At 41.9% G+C, this 21,056-nt stretch overlaps 3 protein-coding genes across 4 annotated transcripts in view; all 3 read left to right on the plus strand.

Annotated features, from left to right (window-relative positions):
• Window positions 1-9,494, plus strand: part of sipa1l3 (signal-induced proliferation-associated 1 like 3) — a 61,629-nt gene extending 52,135 nt beyond the window's left edge. Inside the window, exons 13-24 of one of the 2 annotated variants that reach the window (XM_087794958.1) lie at window positions 65-307; window positions 974-1,156; window positions 1,454-1,578; window positions 2,749-2,867; window positions 2,929-3,341; window positions 3,926-4,084; window positions 4,197-4,359; window positions 4,440-4,617; window positions 5,560-5,709; window positions 6,397-6,523; window positions 6,721-6,802; window positions 7,686-9,494. In XM_087794958.1, coding sequence (XP_087651084.1) covers window positions 65-307; window positions 974-1,156; window positions 1,454-1,578; window positions 2,749-2,867; window positions 2,929-3,341; window positions 3,926-4,084; window positions 4,197-4,359; window positions 4,440-4,617; window positions 5,560-5,709; window positions 6,397-6,523; window positions 6,721-6,802; window positions 7,686-7,847 — 2,104 coding nt within the window. In that variant the 3' untranslated portion in view covers window positions 7,848-9,494. The remainder of the gene's footprint in view (window positions 1-64; window positions 308-973; window positions 1,157-1,453; window positions 1,579-2,748; window positions 2,868-2,928; window positions 3,342-3,925; window positions 4,085-4,196; window positions 4,360-4,439; window positions 4,618-5,559; window positions 5,710-6,396; window positions 6,524-6,720; window positions 6,803-7,685) is intronic. The other variant, XM_087794959.1, reaches the window with a different exon arrangement.
• Window positions 9,495-11,359: 1,865 nt separating this feature from the next.
• LOC148075695 (ribonucleoside-diphosphate reductase large subunit) lies at window positions 11,360-15,560 on the plus strand. The gene is made up of 4 exons (XM_087795748.1): window positions 11,360-11,511; window positions 12,509-14,490; window positions 14,565-14,753; window positions 15,178-15,560. Exons 1-4 carry the CDS (start codon window positions 11,493-11,495, stop codon window positions 15,370-15,372), a joined length of 2,385 nt encoding a protein of 794 aa, XP_087651874.1. The 5' UTR covers window positions 11,360-11,492; the 3' UTR covers window positions 15,373-15,560.
• Window positions 15,561-15,892: 332 nt separating this feature from the next.
• Window positions 15,893-21,055, plus strand: qpctla (glutaminyl-peptide cyclotransferase-like a). Its single transcript, XM_087795781.1, has 7 exons — window positions 15,893-16,432; window positions 17,729-17,875; window positions 17,975-18,262; window positions 19,204-19,365; window positions 19,434-19,533; window positions 19,595-19,711; window positions 20,278-21,055. The coding sequence occupies exons 1-7, from the start codon at window positions 16,211-16,213 to the stop codon at window positions 20,421-20,423; spliced, it is 1,182 nt and encodes a 393-aa protein (XP_087651907.1). The 5' UTR covers window positions 15,893-16,210; the 3' UTR covers window positions 20,424-21,055.
• The last annotated feature ends 1 nt before the right edge of the window (window position 21,056 follows it).

Here is a 21,056-nt window from a genome sequence, read left to right on the forward strand (position 1 = left end):
ACATGTTGGCGTAGATCAATAGTTAGGATGGGCGGGCTCTTAACTTTGATTCACTGTGTCTCAGGGGCTGCACCGAGGAGTATGAGATGAAGACAATGGAGCAGAAGCCAGAACCTGAGCCCCTGGCTGCCGGCTACAGACCCTCCACGTGGAGATGGGACAGCCCGTCGGCTCCTCCGGGGCTCCACAGCACCCCGAACCCACAACGCTGGGCTCCGATGGGACCACCTCCGCCGCCGCTGCCTCGCTCCCACAAGACTCTCGTACCCGTTCCCTACAGAGACGCTCAGCAGTATAACGCCAAGAGGTGAGACTCCTGTAGAAAATGAATTTAAAATATATGTTTTTTTCTTTTACCTGCTTTTACCTTCTTTTAGACAAGAAGCTTTAAGTTTAAATCAGTTGTAGATGACTAAGCATGAGTGCTGACAGTTCAACAATGACTCTATAAGTAACATTAGAAAATGTCCTGAAGCTGCTTTTTTCATCATTTGTTGATCAGAATCCAACTTTCCACTTGATCCTCTCAGATCTTCTGCCTCATAGTGGATCAACATTTCTGTTTGACGCCTCAGATACTTTGATAATGTGTAAAAGAATATCAGTAAAAAAAAGTGAAAGGGTTGAAATAAAAAAAATGGTGTCATTCTCATAGACTTTTTTTTTTTTTTTTTTAAACAAGTATTTTAAATTATTGAAGTCACAAATGTACATATTAAAAGTTTGTTTTTTATAAATTACATTTTTTTAAAGTCGATATTTACCACGAATTATTAAACATTTCCGTTAAAAAATATTTTAATTAAAGTAATCGATAAAGACGGATTAAACTTTAATATACAAATTATAAAATGATTAAAAAAATTAAATAAAATCAATAACATATTCTGTTGTGCCATTAAAAAAAATGGAATATCCTTCACATGTATACTTTCTCTTATTTTTAAGAATCTATATTCCTCTTTGTTCTCAGGCCAGTCAGCTACCCAGAGAACCACTACACCATGTCGCCTGCAGGGAGCGACAGAGTACTACCTTACAGGAACCCCTCAGCGAGTTTCTCCTCGCCCTCCTCAGGCCTGGTGGCCCTCTCCAACATGGGCCCTCCCACTATCACCCCGGGCCCCTTCGTGCGCTACAAGCCCTCCTCAGACAGGTCAGTGTTTTCTCTTTGTGTTTGGGTCTGTCTTCATGACAATCTGTTGTGTGGGCGGCCCATCATAACAGTGCAGAGGCGGATCAGATCTCACAAAACCTGGAGAACCGGTTCAAGGATACTGTCATGGGCTTGACACGTGTTTGTTTGAGAAAATTCACAATTTTTCATTTTTCGTTTAATTTATATTTTTTTGGTTAAAATCTACTCTACTTTCTGTACATTGTTTCCTTATTTTATTTCACCATCCTTCAACTTTATATTGATGTGTCCTTTCCTCCCTTTCCGTTATTACAGATACGGACCAGGACAGCGCCCCCTGCTGCCGTATGAGCCGCACCTCACTGTCGATCTCCCCTCCAGTGGAGAGTCGTCTTCAGGCTTCACCAGTCAGGACAGCACTATTGAACGTGGCAAAACAGGTAAGAGTTTGAATTATCTAAAGGTATTATAAACGTCAAATTAAGTCATTTATAGACACTAATGTATGATACAGTGTTGATAGGATGGAATGAGTTGTAAATAGATTTTTCATCCACTCAAAAAACTACATTTTGTGAAGATAAAATATTTATGATTTGCTTTAAAAAATATATATATATATTTATTTATTTAATATGCGTTTTCATGAATGTGAACAGGAAAATATGACAGATTTCACTAATTGCTACTTTCCGTCCGTAGTCCTTGACGGTTGAAGAAAAAAAGGTAGCTTTATAACAACAGTGACAATGAAGAAAAACGATCGCACAAACTCAGCATTAAGTCAGAAGTTAAAGAACACTGGTGGTTAACTTGCATGCTTGTATTATCTTTAGCCAACCATTATCTTTAGCCGTCAGATTTATATTTAAATTCTATAAATGTGGCAGATTTCTCAAATCTGACGGTATGTTTTTCCACACTACAGTTCCTATAACTGAATTAGAGATAGATACGATTTACATTTCAAAATGTTCAATATTATTTGTTGTAAAATGTAGTGATCTTTATCAATACACTTGTAGTGGATTTTTAAAAATATTTAAAATTTATCTGCAAAACAAAAAATAATTGTTCTTTTTAAATCAAAGTTACTCTGAAAAGGTTTTTAGTCAGTAAAAATAGAGATTCTTAGTGGAGGTTCTTTGGAAACATAGTATATTGATAAGGTTATGGATTATAATGAATAGAACTATATTTTATTAGGTAATGTTCAGTATTCATGTTAATTACGGTCTAATAACTTAGGTTTGCATGAAACATATATTTTATTTTTTCTTATTTCTAATTAAATAATCTTTTTTTTACCTTAAATCCTTTCAGTTTTACTTATTTTATGATATAAATATAAGATAAAGAGGGGAAAACATTATTTATGTTGTTTAATAACTAACAATATCCAAACACACATCTTCCCTCCCCTGCATGTGCATCTCACCCATGTTGAGTCTGGGTGAGGGTCAGCAGGTCGATGTTCTAACTTTGAAACTTTGAAGGGAGGGGGGAGGTTGGCATTAAATGTGGTATAAGTATTTAATCCTCTTTGATGGCCAGGGAGTTCTGCTGTGGTCTAATCCACGAGTGTCTGTGTGTTTGTGTGTGTCGTCCAGAACCGCTCTGGCACGTCCCGGCATCGTCCACTCGGCAGTCGGGCAGCAGTGGTGGTGGAAGCCAGAGGAGGCTGAGACAGGATGCTCCAGGGAAGGACTCTCCAAACAGACACTCCAAGGTAAGATCTCCGGGTTGAAGTGTTGGAGCTAAAGTGTTCTGACGAGTCCACCGTGACGCAGGGCGAGACCCAGTACTCCAGCCACTCCAGCAGCAACACCCTCTCCAGCAACGCGTCCAGCAGCCACAGCGACGAGCGCTGGTTCGACGCCGGCGACAGAGCAGGCGTAGACCCCGCGGACCCTGAGCCGGACATCAACAAAGGAGGCTCCAACGACAGCGGCATCGATGCCCCCGCCCACTACAACAACAGACACTTGGCTAACAACCAGCCGCACAAGTCCATGCACCCGTCGCTGATGTACGGCGGCGTCCAGGAGTCGTCGGTCGGACGCAGCAGCAGCGGAGGAGAAACCAAGAGGCGCGAGTCGTCGCCCATGGTGTCCGCCGCAGCCAATCAGAACAAAGGATACAGAACACGAACGTTTCCACCTCCCGGATCCAGCGCTGAGAAGATGGAGGCCTTCAAACCGAGGTACACACTTTTTATTTGACTCTTGTTTTGGTGGTTTTCTCATCACGACGGATCATCTGTTTGCATCTTCGGTGTCCAAACTATACACTGGGATTAGAGTCACTAATCCACGCAGCAGAGGCCATCATGTAATCCAGACATGGCCACATGCGACCCTTTGACTGTATTTATGTGGCCCTCATGAGGTCAAAGATCATGTAGAAACTAACCATTTTATTCAGTATGTATTTTGTTTATTTATTACTATTCAATAGGACTCCAGGTTTTCTTTTTATCTGATAGTTGTCCTCTGCTTTTCTCATTTGCCCCTCAATAAGATCCAAAGATAGGAGAAAATGTTGAATTTACAAGATTTTACAAAACTTTATCAAATACAATAAAATCCTATTTTTGGCATATTTATCTTGATTTGTCTTCCTTTGTTTTTGCTTGCTGGCCGCTGTATAAATTTGTGGCCCCTGAGGAAATGTAATTGCCCACCAATGATTTAATCTCTTCATCCTAAAGTAACCATTAAGTGTTTCACTGTCAGGGGAGAACTGAGTGTAGTCATGCTTTCTGACACTAAGATCCTCCGTCTGCAGGGCCTACACGCCTCAGGGGTTCAAGACTCCCTCCGCGGACAAAACACGAGCGGCGACGACAACCCCGACTTCTGCGTCCGGCCCGAAGGCGTCGTACAGGAAGAGCCGGCAGATGGAAGACCTGGACACTCCTAACAACAACTGCGACAGCAGCAGGAAGTACGTGTGGTTTGATCATGCAGGCATTCAGCCGAACATTATTGCTTTTCAAGATCAGTGGTCGTAATGTTGTGGTGAAATAACGGGTACGTTTGATCTTCCGCATCTGCAGGCAGGTGGACACGAACTCCAAGAACGTCTTCGGACAGCCTCGACTCCGAGCCTCGCTGCGGGACCTCCGCTCCCCCCGCAGGAACCACAAGAGCACCATCGAAGACGACCTGAAGAAGCTCATCATCATGGACAACCCCGGAGAGACGCCCGAGCGAGAGCCGGTGAGCAGCGCTGTGTTGCACGTGAGGCTCCGTGGGGCGACGACCCCTCACTCATCTGATCCAACCTGCGTCTCTCTCAGCAGTCGCCCAGGCGGACCCTGCAGCGGACCTTCTCCGACGAGTCGCTGTGCAGCAGCGGACGCAAGGACTCCAGCTACGCCATCTCCGAGAACCAGCTGACTCCCATGGACGCGCTGTTCACGTGCACGCTGCCCACGCGCAGACACGGCTCCTCCAATCACACGCTGGGGAAGAAAGGTGAGAAGAAGAAACGGATTCGTGACTCCACTAGTTTAGTTAATTAACCTTTGTTTATCCTACCTTGGAGGAGTCCCCGGGGCAGACCCAGGACAGACTAAATAGATGATATCTTACAGGATTGACCCTGTTTACCAAAGTGAAACATAGAGCTGTGTAATTGGAAGAATCAGGCATATGATTCTTATCACGATACAGAGGCAACGTTACAATATATTTTGCGAAACTGTAGGAACAAGAATATATATTTGTAGTATTCTTGAGTACTTGACTCATTTTTACAGACTACATGACTCATTACGAAGTCCTAACCGTTTTCAATTGTTTTGAAACCAAAATATGTCCAAACGTCAGCTTTAAAAAGCTGCTGGAGTTGACTGTATCCTCTCGTCCTCAGTCATCACCAGGATGTCGCAGGATTTCATTGTTACTTGTAGCTGCAGAGGATGTAATGACTGCTGCCATCTAGCGGGCAGAAGTTTAATTGCAACACAAAAATGGACAAACACTGTTAATATTTACACGTTAATTGTAAACAGAAAAAAAAAATATTTTATTTATTAACACTTTATTGAAATATTAACCACAAAATAACTATGTTGAAAATAAAATATAAGTAGTTAAAGTAAAAAATACTTTTGTGTTAAATCAAGACAATGCTGTTGAAATATCGAAATCATATATTGAAGAAAAAAAATATTATTTCTCAAACCACTATTACTACAAGCATCTTTAAAATAAAAGCTTATGAAGTAGTTTCTCTTATGAAAACAATAAAGTCTTGTAAAGACCATCAACTGAATTATTAACAACCTTTATTTTCTGCTCCTTTTATAATTCATGAGCTGAGAAACGAACAGACGTGGTTAGGAGTTTTCATATTTCATCTTGATGTTCACTGACGTTCACTGACGGCCCACACTGTGCTCTGCTGTCTCTCAGTGCCTCTTTCTGCATCTCAACTGTCTCTGACAGAAGTGAGGGATAAAGTGACTCCTCTGCGGAGGCCGGACACTTGTCTGATGCCACTGCCCGACACCACCTGTGGCCTCCAGTGGTCCAGTCTGGTCAACGCCGCCAAAGACTACGAAGGTGAGCGAGGAGTTTGTGAGACACAACAGGAGAGCAGCTTAATAATAGTGAAATGGATGGGATGTGAGGATTTTCAAAATAAGGGAAGATAAAATGAGGGAGAAGAGTAGGAGTTTTACTGCTTTAAAATATATGTATTTCAAGAAACAAATTGTGGATTTTATTGGAGTAAAACTATATATATTGAGCTAAATGAATGTGTAAACAAACCTAAAATATTTAATAAATTGTCTTTATCTATTTCATGTTAACATAAATTGATGGATTTTAGTAGAACTATATATCAGGATAGATGAACGCGCTTCCAAACAAATTGTCTACATTTTGTATACAATTTTGTATTACCATAAATCTTACAATAAGGTTGGACAAATCAAGAAGACGTCTCCTCTTTCTGTGTTCTGATTATGTTATATATTGTAGAAAATAAAAATCGTTATAATATTATATTATATTATGATATCATTAAAATGCCAAACAAATAAGATTTTTTATTTTCATTATCAGTGCAGATACACAGACCATCAAACAACAGATTATAATTTTGTGTTTCATGTCGTTATAAAATGTGGAGATTATGTAGTATATATTGCATTTATTGTGTATATTTGTAAGACGAGTATTGAAGATTTTGTCTCTGGCTCCCTCCACTGTCTAAAGTATGAATGTTTATCTTCTGTCTTCCAGCACAAAGAGCCGTCTCGCTCTTCTCACTGACGGAGCCTCCTGTCGCCGGTGCAGATAAGAGACCAGTCGTCAGTCCTGTACAGTTTCCCACCCCGCAGACCCCCCGGACCACGCCCACCTTCACCAGGTATGCTTGCTGGCATCACTCCCTCATGGGGGAGTTTGATAAACCGGTCTGAGTCTCAGACTGGTTCTTGTTGCCTGGAGATCTGTTTGCGTAGGAAGAGTTTGTGCACTGCAGCAGTTTCCTCTCCATGAATAGACAAACAGTGTCGACGTGTTTGTGATCAAATCTCAGGCTGAAGAGAATGTTTGTGTTGTCAGTGACGAAGCTGCCAACGATGTGTCCGGACGTCTCTACCACCTGGAGGTGATGCTGAAGCAGCTCAACACGGACCTGGAGAGAGTGAGTGACACTCGTCGTACGTCAGCTTATTCAACCTCCTCTTGTCATTGCATAACCATCGATAATACAATGCAATTTAAAAAATATAGATTTACAGGATTCAAATGTTTAAACAATCTTTTTTAAATTTGATTTTAAAATGGCAATTACAGTTATAATTAAGATAAGTTGAGCATCAAAGAATAAAAAGATAATAATACAATCTATACTTCCTATTAGACAAATATACATTCGATGTGATTTAGTTAAATACAGGTAATGTGGGTTTATTTAGAATCTCTGGCTGGACAATTGGTCGAATATGGTCCATTATATTTAAGTTAACATGTTCCATATCAGACATTTCTTCTTGACAGTTTCACTGTGTATAAATGTCCATGACAACTTCAGTAAAAGCTTAAATAAGATAAATCTCAGATTTTAAGTGATCAACATATAGACGACCAAAACTCTAGCATTTTAATGATTTCTGTTTGTCTGCCAACTGAATCCTTTTTTCCACTTGTTTCTTAGCTTCATAAAGTTATCAACTGAACTAACAACAGTTAAAACTAGCCTAAACTAGTCGTTAAATAAATTATTTCACTCATGTTCTAGCTATTTCTAGCCGCATATGTTTTTAGCTAATTCTTTGTGTCTTTTTACCGTCCACAGATGTAAAAAAAAACTTTAGAAAATGTAATTGTCCATGAGTTACTGTAAAATGAACTTGTGTGCAGGTGAATCTGCTCTATGTTTAGGTGGTCATACTGTTAGTTTAATTATGTTTTCTAGACGATAGGATAAAACTCTACGTGCCAGCATTTTAAAAATGCACTTTTATAGTCAATAAAGGGTAAAAGATCAGAGTGAATAAACCTGAGTGTGTGCATGTTCTGACCAGGAGAAGCAGGACAAGGTGGTTCTGCTGGCAGAGATGGCCAACCTGCGCGAGAACAACCAGCGTCTGCAGGAGGAGAGCCTGACGGCCAGCGAGCAGCTGCGCAAGTTCAACCGCATCTTCACCACCTTGAAGACGGACGACGGCCAGTCCCAGCGCGAGTGAGCGACCCCCCGCCCCACCCACAATTCCTTGCACATTCGAGGAGCTCAGAGGTCATGCCTCCACTGGACGCCTTAATCTGGAGAGAGTGACACTTCCTCCACCGGGAGGTTTATTTTTATATGTTAAAAAAAAAAAGTTTCTCCACCTGCGCGCGACAAAGATTCTCATCGCCGAGGAAGAAAGTGACTGTTTCACCCGGAGAGGCCTAATACTGTTCCTGCAGCGAATCAGCCAAATACTACATCACCCAGAATGCACTAGGAGTTCAGGGGGTTTGACTGCGAGGTACAAGTCGCACATATCAGCGTTTCTATCAAAGTGATGTCCGCACCCGATGTGTGAGGCACTGTGGTCAAGTCAGTGTCCGACAACTTTACTTTTCTTCTCAACTTCTCTCACTTTCAGTCGCCGTAACATGTTCGTGCAGCTTCACTGGAACCGACGTCTCAATCGTCTGAACAACAGACTCATCTCACGTAGTTCGACCAGGAAATATATTCATAACTGGAGTGAAGATTATGCAAACATTCAATTAAACAATCAAATATAATGAAACAAAATCCATCGATGAGATTCAAGCACATGTGACCTTGACATTTTATTATTGACACACTTTCCAATATTTGAGATCCACTCAAACACACACGAGTTCATCATTGTTTCTGCTTTGCTGACCATAAACGTGTCATTTTCAGCATCAGTTTACAATAGAAAAACTGCCCAGATGTTGTTTGATTATAAGCTACATTCATAAGCTGTTCACACTCGCACGGAATCCTTCTGTTGGACCAAAAACCCTCGTAGACACTGAATTGACAAGCGTGTGCGTTCACGTGTAACTAAGCTGAGAACACGGTACTGTGAGGACGGTCAGGTTTGGAGTTTTACTGATTCTGGTTCGGGATCTCAAGCTGCCGCCCCTTCCTCCTCCTCCTCCTCCTCCTCCTCCTCCTCCTCCTCCTCCTCCTCCTCCTCCTCCCCAGCCCGATCACTCAGGTTCCTCCAGATGCTGGACATGATCCCATCATCCCTTTAATACTCCTGAGTTCTGCGAGGTTCCCTCCGACACACGTTCCTCCTCAGCCTGCACTTCCCGAGCCTCGTCGGCGACTGTTCTTACAGAAACATCCGGATCTTCTTCCTGCTGTTCTCCTCCGAGTATCGACCAGAACACTCCAGTTATCAAAGCAGCTTCTTTAGTCTTAATTCTTTGCTCGTGGAGCAGTGTTTGTATATGTTCTGTATATTTTCAAGCTATTTAAAGCATTCTAATGTTGAACAAATCAGTAATACACTACGGTTAGTGGTTAATTAATTATGTATAACTAGGTTGTTGTTTTCCTTCTTTTTTTTTAGATGTTGAATATTTTGATAATTTATTTTTTAACACAAACGTTGCTGACAACAGTGAAGGCCAGAGGGTACTATTTGTGTGTGTGTGTGTGTGTGTGTGCGTGTGTGTGCGTGTGTGTGTGTGTGTGTGTGTGCGTGTGTGTTGATTTCAAATGTTTATACACAGTTGATTTCCTGGCTGTCTGTCTCTCCTTGGGTTGTTCTGGGCTGTAATAAGTGTACATTTAAAAGTGTAAATTATGTTTTCATCATTTTATATATAAAAAAAAAGAATTAAAAATTACTGAACTTTGACTGTGTGTTTTGTTTTTATCTAACGCTGCTTTCAGTCTTTATAAAACAAACATCATGTCAGGACTAATGTCATGTTTAATTTCCTTTTAATTTGAATAGTCTTTCCCACCCTGCCTGCATTCTCTTCTTCGCTTCCCTTCATCTCTGATCACTACTTCTACTCTACATCTGGCCTTTTTTCCCTCATGCCTCTTATTCACACTCTTTCTGCAGCTGATATAATTAAAATTTTACAGGATTAACTAAAGTATTTACATAATGTGCTGCAGGGAAAAACTAGAATTTATTAAATGCTAACTCAAACACACTTTTAACTGAGCAGTTTGGTTCATTTGAATATGTTTATACCTTATACAAGTCAATGAAAATGATGTAATAATATTTTTAACCAGCTACATAAGAATATATTTAATAACCTTTATTAAACCAGGTTACAATCGGAATTATCATCACCAGAAGTAATATTTAAAATGATGTTATTGTGATTGGAGAATAAATATATTTGTACATATTATGTAACTATATTATGTAATATAGTGTATTGTTTAATTTTAATGGGAATCAAACTATAGAAGAGATGGAATAGAAGAAAAAAGTATCACTTAGTCACTATTATATATTATAAGGATCATACAAAACACCTAAAGATAGATAGATAGAACTTTATTGATCTCTCAGAAGGTCTCTTTCTGGAAATTGTTTTTCCAATTAGACACAGCAATACAGACGATTATTCATAAAAATAAGAACAAGAACAAAGAAAAATAAAAAGAAAGTACAAGATGACACATTCTAAGTCTAAAGATAAAGAACATAGATCGAAGACAAGGATACAAAGATACATAGAATAGAATGTCAAGATACTTTCGCTCCACTCCTGCCCCCAAACTCAGAATTATAAAGTCTAATAGCACGTGGAATGAATTAGTTCCTGCGTCTATTAGTGTTGCATCATGGGAGGAGCATTTGTGTTCTCGATCTGCTTCTCTGCTCTCTGATGACAGTGTTGAGAGGATGACTGTCATCATCCATGATGGACAGTCGTTTGTTCAATGATCTCCTCTCAGCAACTGTCACCAGTGAGTCCAGCTTCATGCCAACCATAGAGCCAGCCCTCCTGATCCACCTGTTGACTCTCCTCTTGGACACATTCCCACCCTCCATCCTCAGAAAGTACAGTCTACTCTGAACTTTCTTGTACACATGGTCTGTGTTGCAGGACCAGTTTACTGTCCAGCCACACACCGAGGTACTTATAGTTGTCAACTATCTCCACCTCGTCGCCTCTGATGGACACTGGACGTGGCTTCGTCCTGGACCTCCCGAAGTCCAAGACCAGCTCCTTGGTCTTTGAGGTGTTCGGCTGCAAGTGGTTCCTCTCACTCCGGTCCACAAAGTCATGTCAGACTCAGCTCAGAGTTGTAGCAGAAGTCTACAACGTCACGGTATATTAAACTAGTTTAAAGTTGATGTGTCATATTTTTATGAAAATATTTTAGTATAAAAATATAAAGGTAGCCAAACTACCAAGAGCTGCTTTACAATGGAGAAAAAAATGTATCCAAAACGTGTGCTTTTTATTTAATGAAACGGGGGGTCACGATGACTTGCTGAATCTAGGGTTTGTTTAGCATTTTCCACCCAAACACAAAGGAAACATAAGTCACGTTCCGACCTGTCTCAATTTGACCCACTTTCCAATCCCGCCACTTTTTGTCCGGGAAAGACTGACCTCTTGTTTTTCTTCCACGATTGGTCAAATCATTCATTTCCGGGTCTCACTCGTCGGTGATTGGCCAGTGTGCGCATCAAGCCGCACCCCCGGAAGTTCCGCCCTCCGCGCTTATATATGCGCCGTCATCCTGCTGAGGGTCGTTCCCGCGCTTCCTTCGTGTGTCGCGAGCTGCTGGTGCTGGAGCTTCACCCGATTAACGTCCAACTTGTAGCCGGAGAGTCGCTGCTCTTTTCAGGAGTCAAGTTTGTTGACGTTCCGCCACCATGCACGTGATCAAGAGAGGTGAGCAACATTTATCCCTGTGTTGTTGTTTAATAGTGTCTACTAGCTTTTTATTAACCTCCATTTTTATTTATAGTTGTTATAATAGAGCTGTCAAAAGTGAGTCTTGGCTCAAGTGTCAATATCACAATTTATATTGTAAGCATTTTTGGTTAAACATTACATATCTTCTAAAACTACAGTTTAACATGTTTTACGTACAGTCTTGCTTAAAAAAAAAAACTTGTCAAACGGGATATCTTTGTCATAGTTCGCGCCAAAAGTAGCCATATACATCCACCGGAAGTTGGGGCAACTCGCGGGGGGAACGAGACGTTACAATACAAACAATAAAAAATGAAAAATAAAACCATACAAGTCGCTCATGTGTGTTTGTGTCATAATCCTGAGATGTTTTCTTTTCTGCTTAATATTGTTTGGAGGCCTCTGGGCGGAACACCAAACTAAATGAGGGACAAACAACCAGCAGGCGATTGAATCATGAAACATTTAAGATTATTATGTATGCAAATCATTTTACAGTAAAATTAAGAATAGACCCAATGAGTCAAATGCATTTAAATGGACTGTAAATTAACTTGAAATTAAAGTAAATCCAAATATTAAACGTTTTTATGTTTCAAATGTTGAAACTTTTTACATTGAAATGTATATATTTTGTCCATCGATCGTTTCTATATTGGTAGTTGAATTTGTTTCTTTTACAGATGGTTTGATAATATAATTCCAATCATTTTAAAATGTTCAAAATTCAGTATGTTTTATTCGTATTAAATTCAATATAGAAATGTTTTTAAAGTAACTTTTATATATTTACTTTAACAGGCTGGTCTTAAAAGCATTGCTATTGGATAATGTATTTCATTTAAATCATTAACTTTGAATATTTATTTCTTAATTTAATTAAAAAATGATAAAATGCTGATGGCTCTGATCTACTTCCATATCTATGAATAAATCTCAACTTTAATATTTCTATTCGTCTGTTCATTTCCAGATGGACGCCAGGAGCGCGTCATGTTCGACAAAATCACCTCCCGCATCCAGAAGCTCTGCTATGGTCTCAACTCTGACTTTGTGGACCCGGCTCAGATCACCATGAAGGTGATCCAGGGTCTGTACAGCGGCGTGACAACGGTGGAGCTCGACACGCTGGCCGCTGAAATCGCCGCCACCCTCACGACCAAACACCCGGACTACGCCATCCTCGCCGCTCGCATCGCCGTCTCCAACCTTCACAAACTCACCAAGAAGGTCTTCAGCGACGTGATGGAGGATCTGTACAACTACGTCAACCCCCTGAACCAGCGCCACTCGCCCATGATCTCCAAGAACACGCTGGACCTGGTCCTCGCGCACAAAGACCGCCTGAACTCTGCTATCATCTTCGATCGGGATTTCTCCTACAACTTCTTCGGCTTCAAGACCCTGGAGCGCTCCTACCTGCTGAAGATCAACGGGAAGGTGGCGGAGCGTCCGCAGCACATGCTCATGAGGGTGTCGGTCGGCATCCATCAGTCCGACATCGACGCCGTCCTGGAGACGTACAACCTCCTGTCGGAGAAGTGGTTCACTCACGCCTCCCCGACGCTCTTCAACGCCGGCACCAACCGACCCCAGCTCTCCAGCTGCTTCCTCCTGACCATGAAGGACGACAGCATCGAGGGCATCTACGACACCCTCAAGCAGTGCGCCCTCATCTCCAAGTCGGCCGGGGGGATCGGCGTCGCCGTCAGCGGCATCAGATCCACCGGCAGCTACATCGCCGGCACCAACGGCAACTCCAACGGTCTGGTGCCGATGCTCAGAGTCTACAACAACACGGCTCGCTACGTGGACCAGGGGGGCAACAAGAGGCCCGGCGCCTTCGCCATGTACCTGGAGCCGTGGCACTTTGACATCTTTGACTTCCTGGATCTGAAGAAGAACACCGGCAAGGAGGAGCAGAGAGCCAGAGACCTTTTCTTCGGACTCTGGATCCCAGATCTCTTCATGAAGCGGGTGGAGAGCAACGAGGACTGGTCTCTGATGTGTCCCAGCGAGTGTCCTGGTCTGGACGAGTGCTGGGGCGAAGAGTTCGAGGCGCTCTACCTCAAGTACGAGAAGGAGGGTCGGGTCAAGCGGAAGGTGAAGTCCCAGCAGGTGTGGTACGCCATCATCGAGTCGCAGACCGAAACGGGGACGCCTTACATGCTCTACAAGGACGCCTGCAACAGGAAGAGCAACCAGCAGAACCTCGGGACCATCAAGTGCAGCAACCTGTGCACGGAGATCGTGGAGTACACCAGCAAAGACGAGGTGGCCGTCTGCAACCTGGCCTCCATCGCCCTCAATATGTACGTCACCCCGGAACGGACTTTTGACTTCAAGAAACTGGCGTCCGTGACCAAAGTCATCGTCAAGAACCTCAACAAGATCATTGAAATCAACTTCTACCCCGTCATCGAGGCCGAGAATTCCAACAAGCGCCACCGACCCATCGGCATTGGCGTGCAAGGTCTCGCCGACGCCTTCATCCTGATGAGGTATCCGTTTGAAAGTCCAGAGGCGCAGCTGCTCAACATCCAGATCTTTGAGACCATCTACTACGCCGCCCTGGAGGCCAGCTGTGAGCTTGCCGAAAAACTGGGGCCGTACGAGACCTACCCCGGCTCCCCGGTGAGCAAGGGCATCCTGCAGTATGACATGTGGGAGAAGACGCCGACGGACCTCCTGGACTGGAAGCTGCTGAAGGAGAAGATCGCTAAACACGGAGTGAGGAACAGCCTGTTGCTGGCACCCATGCCCACCGCCTCCACGGCCCAGATCCTCGGCAACAACGAGTCCATCGAGGCCTACACCAGCAACATCTACACCCGCAGAGTCCTCTCTGGAGAGTTCCAGATCGTCAACCCGCATCTGCTCAAGGATCTGACGGAGAGGGGCCTGTGGAACGAGGACATGAAGAACCTGCTGATCTCTCAGAACGGATCCATCCAGGTGATTTATCACACTCAACACTTTTTGTTTAAGATGCCGTATCAAACTTTAATCTCCATCTTCTCCGTCTGCAGGAGATCGACAGTATTCCCAACGATCTGAAGGAGTTGTACAAAACGGTGTGGGAAATCTCACAGAAGACCATCTTGAAAATGGCGGCTGACCGCGGCGCCTACATCGACCAGAGTCAGTCCCTCAACATTCACGTCGCAGAGCCAAACTATGGCAAGCTGACCAGCATGCACTTCTTCGGCTGGAAACAGGTGAAGTTCAATATTCTTGAAATTTAAGTTGACGTTTAGTCTTACTTGGTCCTTTTTATTTGATTCAAAAATCCTTCTATAAATGATAAAATTGCTGCAAACAACATGTTGTGATACTAAAGAACTTATTATGCAAAGGTTCTTAAGTATTTTATTTTGACATGCAATAAATGCTGACGCGAAAGTCCTGAAACTAAAAACTTAATTTACTTTTGAAATTAACTAATGAATTGTACAAAAACAAGTTGTTACGGACATAATTACACTTCAACTAGTGTAGTCAAAATGCTGCACTTTTGCATAATGAATCTTTATTTGACATTTGGAACCCAAAAATGGCTACTTTCTGTTTGTTAAACAGGCAATTGTGTTTAGAACCACAAGAGTTGGTCGATTAAATGTCTCTCCTCTCACTGGTTTCCAGGGTCTTAAGACGGGAATGTACTACTTGCGAACCAAACCTGCAGCGAAACCCATCCAGTTCACGCTGGACAAGGAGAAGCTGAAGGAGAGCACTCTGGGGGAGAAGCCTGCCGAGCAGGAAGTAAAGGAACGTAACGCTGCTGCCATGGTGTGTTCGCTGGAGAACCGAGACGATTGTCTGATGTGTGGATCTTGAATTCTCTCTCCGTGTGACTTTGTTAGTTCCAGTAGACTTGAGGCTGCATCGCTGATTTTTCACATTAACTTAATAAAGACGTTTTTTAAATGCGTGGGCTAAAGTTGCCACAAGTTAAAAGCTTGTTCGATGACACTTAAAACTGTATTGTTGTATTATCTTTGTAAGTAATAAACATTTTATATGCACTGCTGTTGTCGGGTTTATTTTATTGGCACAAAGTGCTCTTGGATCATAAATTAATTAAAAAAGATATAGTGCTTTCCTTTGCTCCACTAATGCATTATTTCGATTATAAATGTAGATGCAGAAATGTTATGTACTATGGATCTGTTGAACTTTAATTTATACTTTAATTCGAAAGCCTTCAGTTGAGATATTTAAATTAAACTTTTTTTTTTTTTACAAGCGCACGGAATATTTTTTATGTGAAGTGCATTAGTGTTAAAAGCACCCACTAGGTGGCGATAAACTCATGTAATTTAGTATCGGCTACACCAGAAACCACAGAGGAAGAAGGAACTGCTCGAATTTAAGCTACTTTTTGTTCAACTAAAAATATTCTACCGTCTTGATTCAGAACCAAATGTTTCAGTGTTTTTATTGAACTTTTTAACGTTTTCTACGCGTATCGTCTTGTGGTTGAATTTAGTTATTCTCGTGTTGAACATTGACGATATATTAACATTTAGTTGTAAATAAAGGATGTCAGTCAGCTGACACACCTGCTCACGATGGAGGGAAAAGTGTCGAAGAGAACATGAGTCTCCACTTCCTGTGTTCTTCCCTCCTACATGTCCGCGTGTACACGTCTCTGTGAAGACCTGTTCCTCCAGACATGTCGAGGACCAGCCGGCGCTACAAGCCCCTCCAGCAGAGCAGCGGCGGCGGCGTCTCTCTGCCCGGCTGTGACCGGTGGCGGTGGCCCCGAGTCCGGGTGCTGCTGCTGTGCCTGCTCGTGGTCCTGGTGCTCGCGGTGGTCCTGGGAGTCTACCTGTCCAACGAGCCCACGACTGCACATGTGGCCCCAGGACCAGCTGTGGATCTGAGCAGAGACCGGGTAAGACAACTGACACACGACAGCAATCCTCAACGAAGCTTCTTACATTTACTACAAATCACTATTAATATTTAATTTTTACAACTAAGTGAGCTTTGAAGTTGCATGAAGCGTCGCCACAATTTTCTTCAGATATGCTTCATCTTACAGTGGTGCAGGAGTAAAAATACTATCCCAGCTACTAGGGGCGGGAGGCAGGGGACATCCTTTTGACTTGTCTATGCAAGCCACGTAGAGACAGACAGACAACCACTGGTCCAAAGCAGTGATGGACAATAACATTTCCTCAGGGACACATTTTATTCATTTGTGAGGGGCCATTAATAATGAATAAAATAGTCTAATATAATGACACGACTATAAACAAAATATAATTAAATCAAGATGAAGCCAAATAGACGAAAAATAATTACCTAAATAACATCTTATTGAAGGGCAATAAACCCAGAGGACAAAAGTCCTAAAACAAAAAACACATACTTGTATTTAGATACTAGTTATGAATAATAAAAAATATTTTTAACTAAAATTGTTCGTTTCTATGTGATCTCGACCTCAATAGGGCCCCAAAAATACAGTCTATTGACACTTAAAAACGACCAAAGAGAACACTAAAACGCCACCAGATGAGATCTTGCTGATATTTAAACTAGAACTTGCAGCAAATATAAAAACAGAGAAAACAACCAGTTATTTTTGGCAGAAACCTTGAGACAACGGGACTCAAAATTGCCTGCTCGTCTTCTGAAAATATATTATAAGATTTAGATGAACTTGAAATTAAGACGGTACAAAAATGGATTATTCAGTCTAATGTCTAATTCATTTTTCTTATTTATCATTTTGATTTAATCATTGTTGTTATTGTTAATAATATGTGTTCATTGGAAAACAAATTATATGACAAAATGGACCTCTTATTAAATATAATAGGTTTTACGATTTGGAAATGTATAAGGAAAATTAGCTGAATTTATAAAGATAGATAAAGCAACATTTTTTGGTTACATTTTATATAAATATACATATTTATTTCCATTGAAAATTATTAAGTTCTTAATGATTATTTCAGTCAAAATATCCCTTTTCGATGTGTTTTTGCTGCTGGACAAAATAATTTATCCTTCAGGGAATCAAAAAAGTATCTATGTAACAAGCCACAGAACTTAAAATAAACTATTAATGGATTCATATATGGGTGATGCTGTCTCAATTAGTATTAACTAGATTTACAGAAATTGAAAGACACTGATGTACATTTGTTTGATAATATATATATTTTTTTTCTGTCTCAAGTCATCCCACAAAGCCAGCAAGTGTTCACCAGCACAGATCCGTCGCCTGGCGTCTCAGGTGGACGGTCATCGTCTGTGGGAGACTCACCTCAGGTCGATCCTCATCGAGCGTCTGCCCGGAACTCCAGGCAGCTCCGCGGTACAAAAGGTGAAAATTCTATCGGGACTTTCCTCGACTGCTCGTTGGTCCAGTGTGAAGGTCAGTGCAAAAATTCTCTTTCGTAAAACTCTCTCTGCTCTCCCTCAGCACATCACGTCCACTCTGTCCTCTCTCACCGCTGGATGGACCGTCGACCTGGACTCCTTTCAGTCGTCCACCCCTCGTGGGAAGGTCACCTTCACAAACATAGTCGCCACCCTGGACCCTTCAGCGCCACGCAGGCTGTTGCTCACCTGCCATTACGACTCTAAACTCCTGCCTCCAGACCCGACCGGGAGGGTGTTTCTAGGGGCCAGCGACTCCGCTGTGCCCTGTGCGATGATCCTGGAGCTTGTGTCGGCTCTTGATGCTCAACTCGGGTCCTTCAAGCAGCAGGTGAGTGTCTCGTGTTAGAGTAAAACCCACAACAGTGTCTTCACGAAAGACGAAGAAATTAGTGGTGTAAGCAAATATAGAGACATTAAATATCAATATATCTTTTTTAACAGCATTTAGATACTAGTTATGAATAATAAAAAATAATAACTAAAATTATTATTATTAAAATTATATTATTGTATTTACATTTCTGGGCTTTCGAATTATGTTATTTCTATCATAGTTCCATTGATGTTTCATTGAAAATAAAAATGTAGCTTAAAATTTAATAATTTGATGTTTCATTTTCAATTATAATTCAAATATTCACAGCAGATGTTCATTTTTGTGTTGCAATTAAATATCCAGCCACTAGATGGCAGCAGTCAGTCCTTCCACCACAGCTTAATGCTGTGATGACTGAGGACAAGAGGATAAAGTCGACTTCAGCAGCTTTTAAAGCTGATGTCTGGACATATTTTGTTTTTTAAACAAATGAAAGCACAAGAGTCACGTGGTCTGTAAATTCTGCAACACCAGTGTCAAGTACTCGACAATACTACACATATATCATTGCTCAGACAGTATCACAATCTATGGTTGTGTATCGCGTTTGTATCGCCATCTTGCTGATACACTCCTTCATGAACGAAAACGAAAACACTCTTAACCAAACCTTCAGCACGTCTACAGAATTTAAACAAAAATATTTTGTTTTGTTCTCAAGCTTCTGCATCTGTTTCCTACGAGCTTCTTCTGAATAACTATTTTTACCGACTCCTTTTTTTTTTTTTTGCTGATCTGATCCGATCTTGCAGCCTGAGAACTGCTGAGTCCAGCAGTCGCCTGAACGCAGCAGATTCTCACCAGAGGCTTTGATTAATGATCACAGATCCTGCGACATCACTGCAGAAATGTCTTGATGTTTGTTTTTTTTGTTCCTTTTTTTTCCCCTTTAGAAACTGCCGGTGTCTCTGCAGCTGGTTTTCTTCGATGGCGAGGAGTCCTTTGAAGAGTGGACCGCCACCGACTCCCTCTACGGCTCCAGACACCTGGCCGAGCTCATGGCCGTCACGCCCCACCCTGCAGGAGCCGCACACGCAAACATGCTGCAGGCTGTGGTCAGAATCTTGTCCTCAGACTTGAAGGTCAACTCTCTGATCATCTACTTTAAAATATCTCCCTGCAGGACCTTCTCGTGCTGCTGGACCTCCTCGGTGGCGCCGATCCGCTCATCGTCAACCACTTTGACAACACGGCTCGCTGGTTCGATCGCCTCATCGCTGCAGGTAGACGTGAAGCTCACAAACATGGAGACTTACGGTCGCTTTAATCAGCTCTCGACTACAGAGAAGAGGCTCCATCGCCAGGGCCTGCTGACCTCTCACCCCTCAGAGCAGTCGTACTTCAGGAAGGACGTTTACCTCGGACCAGTACAAGACGACCACATCCCCTTCCTTCATAGAGGTGCACCACGAGATGAACTTTGATTTAGAAAACCTTTACACCTTGAATCATACATCAGAGGCACTCAACCTTTTTTACACCGACTGGTTTAATGTATTCATAATTATCACAGACGAAAAACCTTAAAAATAGTTCATATAGCATTTGTGTTGCTCTAGTTTAACTGTTTGTTTTACTGAGTAAACTTTGACTGAAACAAGGTACTTGACATTTCTAGAAACAGTCTAATAAAAACGCCACCTTAAAAAATAAAAGCCCCTTTAGACAATAATAATCAATGCAACTGAATTTTTTTTTTTTTTCTAACAAATGCCTCAAAGAACGGTTCCAGCCCTCGGACCTGTAGGCTGGTTGAAAGTTAATACATTTAAATACAAGTAAATTTCTTTTTTAGTTTAAAGATTATAGATTATATAAAGAATTCAAATGAATCGATAGATGCCCTTTCAAGAATGAACGTCACAATCATACCTGTTACAGTTAAATATATATATATATATATGTATATATATAAAACATTTTTTTTTAGTTTGGCCCCTGAGTGTGACATGTCTGCTCCCACACAGGTGTCCCGGTGCTGCACGTCATAGCCACACCGTTCCCAAAGTTCTGGCACACGCTGGACGACAACGAGGAGAACATGCACCGGCCCACCGTGGAGAACCTGACCAAGATCCTGGCCGTGTTCCTGGCCGAGTATTTAGGATTCTGAGTGCAAAAATATTCCCAAGAAGGTACCTTCATAACGTCTTCAAAACACAAGCTGGACCAGCGACGCCTCACCAGGGGGATCCAAGTCCTCATGAACATTTTTGTACCAGAGAAATGTGTGAAATCGTTTATGAATCATTTAAAAAACCCATCAGTGAAGTGTTGATGCCGACACTTAATTATTGCTAAAGGCTAACAATCACTGTCTGACAATATTGATGGGTTCTGGAAAACTCCAGAGTGTCTCCTACCTCTGCCTCACCTGGTGTCTCACCCAGAGGGGCTTTCAGACTCTAGACTGAATGCTAGCAGGTTTAGGTAGGCGTACCTTTTATATGAAGTGAGGGGTGATCCATCACGATTACTCACCTCCAGGCACAATCCAGCATCACATTTCCATAGTTCTGTGGAATGTTTGATTCTATGCCCTCACAGGCATTAATAACATTCTCACCCTTTCATTCAATCCAGATGATGAATCACAAGCATGAGGGGCGTGAACCACCTCATGGTCCTAAAAGCTGCTGTTACCTGCTCACCTGTTTACTTGTCAAAGTAAAAACTCATGCTATTTTGTGCTAAAAAAGTATAAATGGTGTTTTTATTTTGCTTGATAAATGAGCCACAAAGTCAG

Source organism: Callionymus lyra, chromosome 7, assembly GCF_982586985.1.
Source record: "Callionymus lyra chromosome 7, fCalLyr1.hap1.1, whole genome shotgun sequence".
Classification (NCBI taxonomy): domain Eukaryota; kingdom Metazoa; phylum Chordata; class Actinopteri; order Syngnathiformes; family Callionymidae; genus Callionymus; species Callionymus lyra.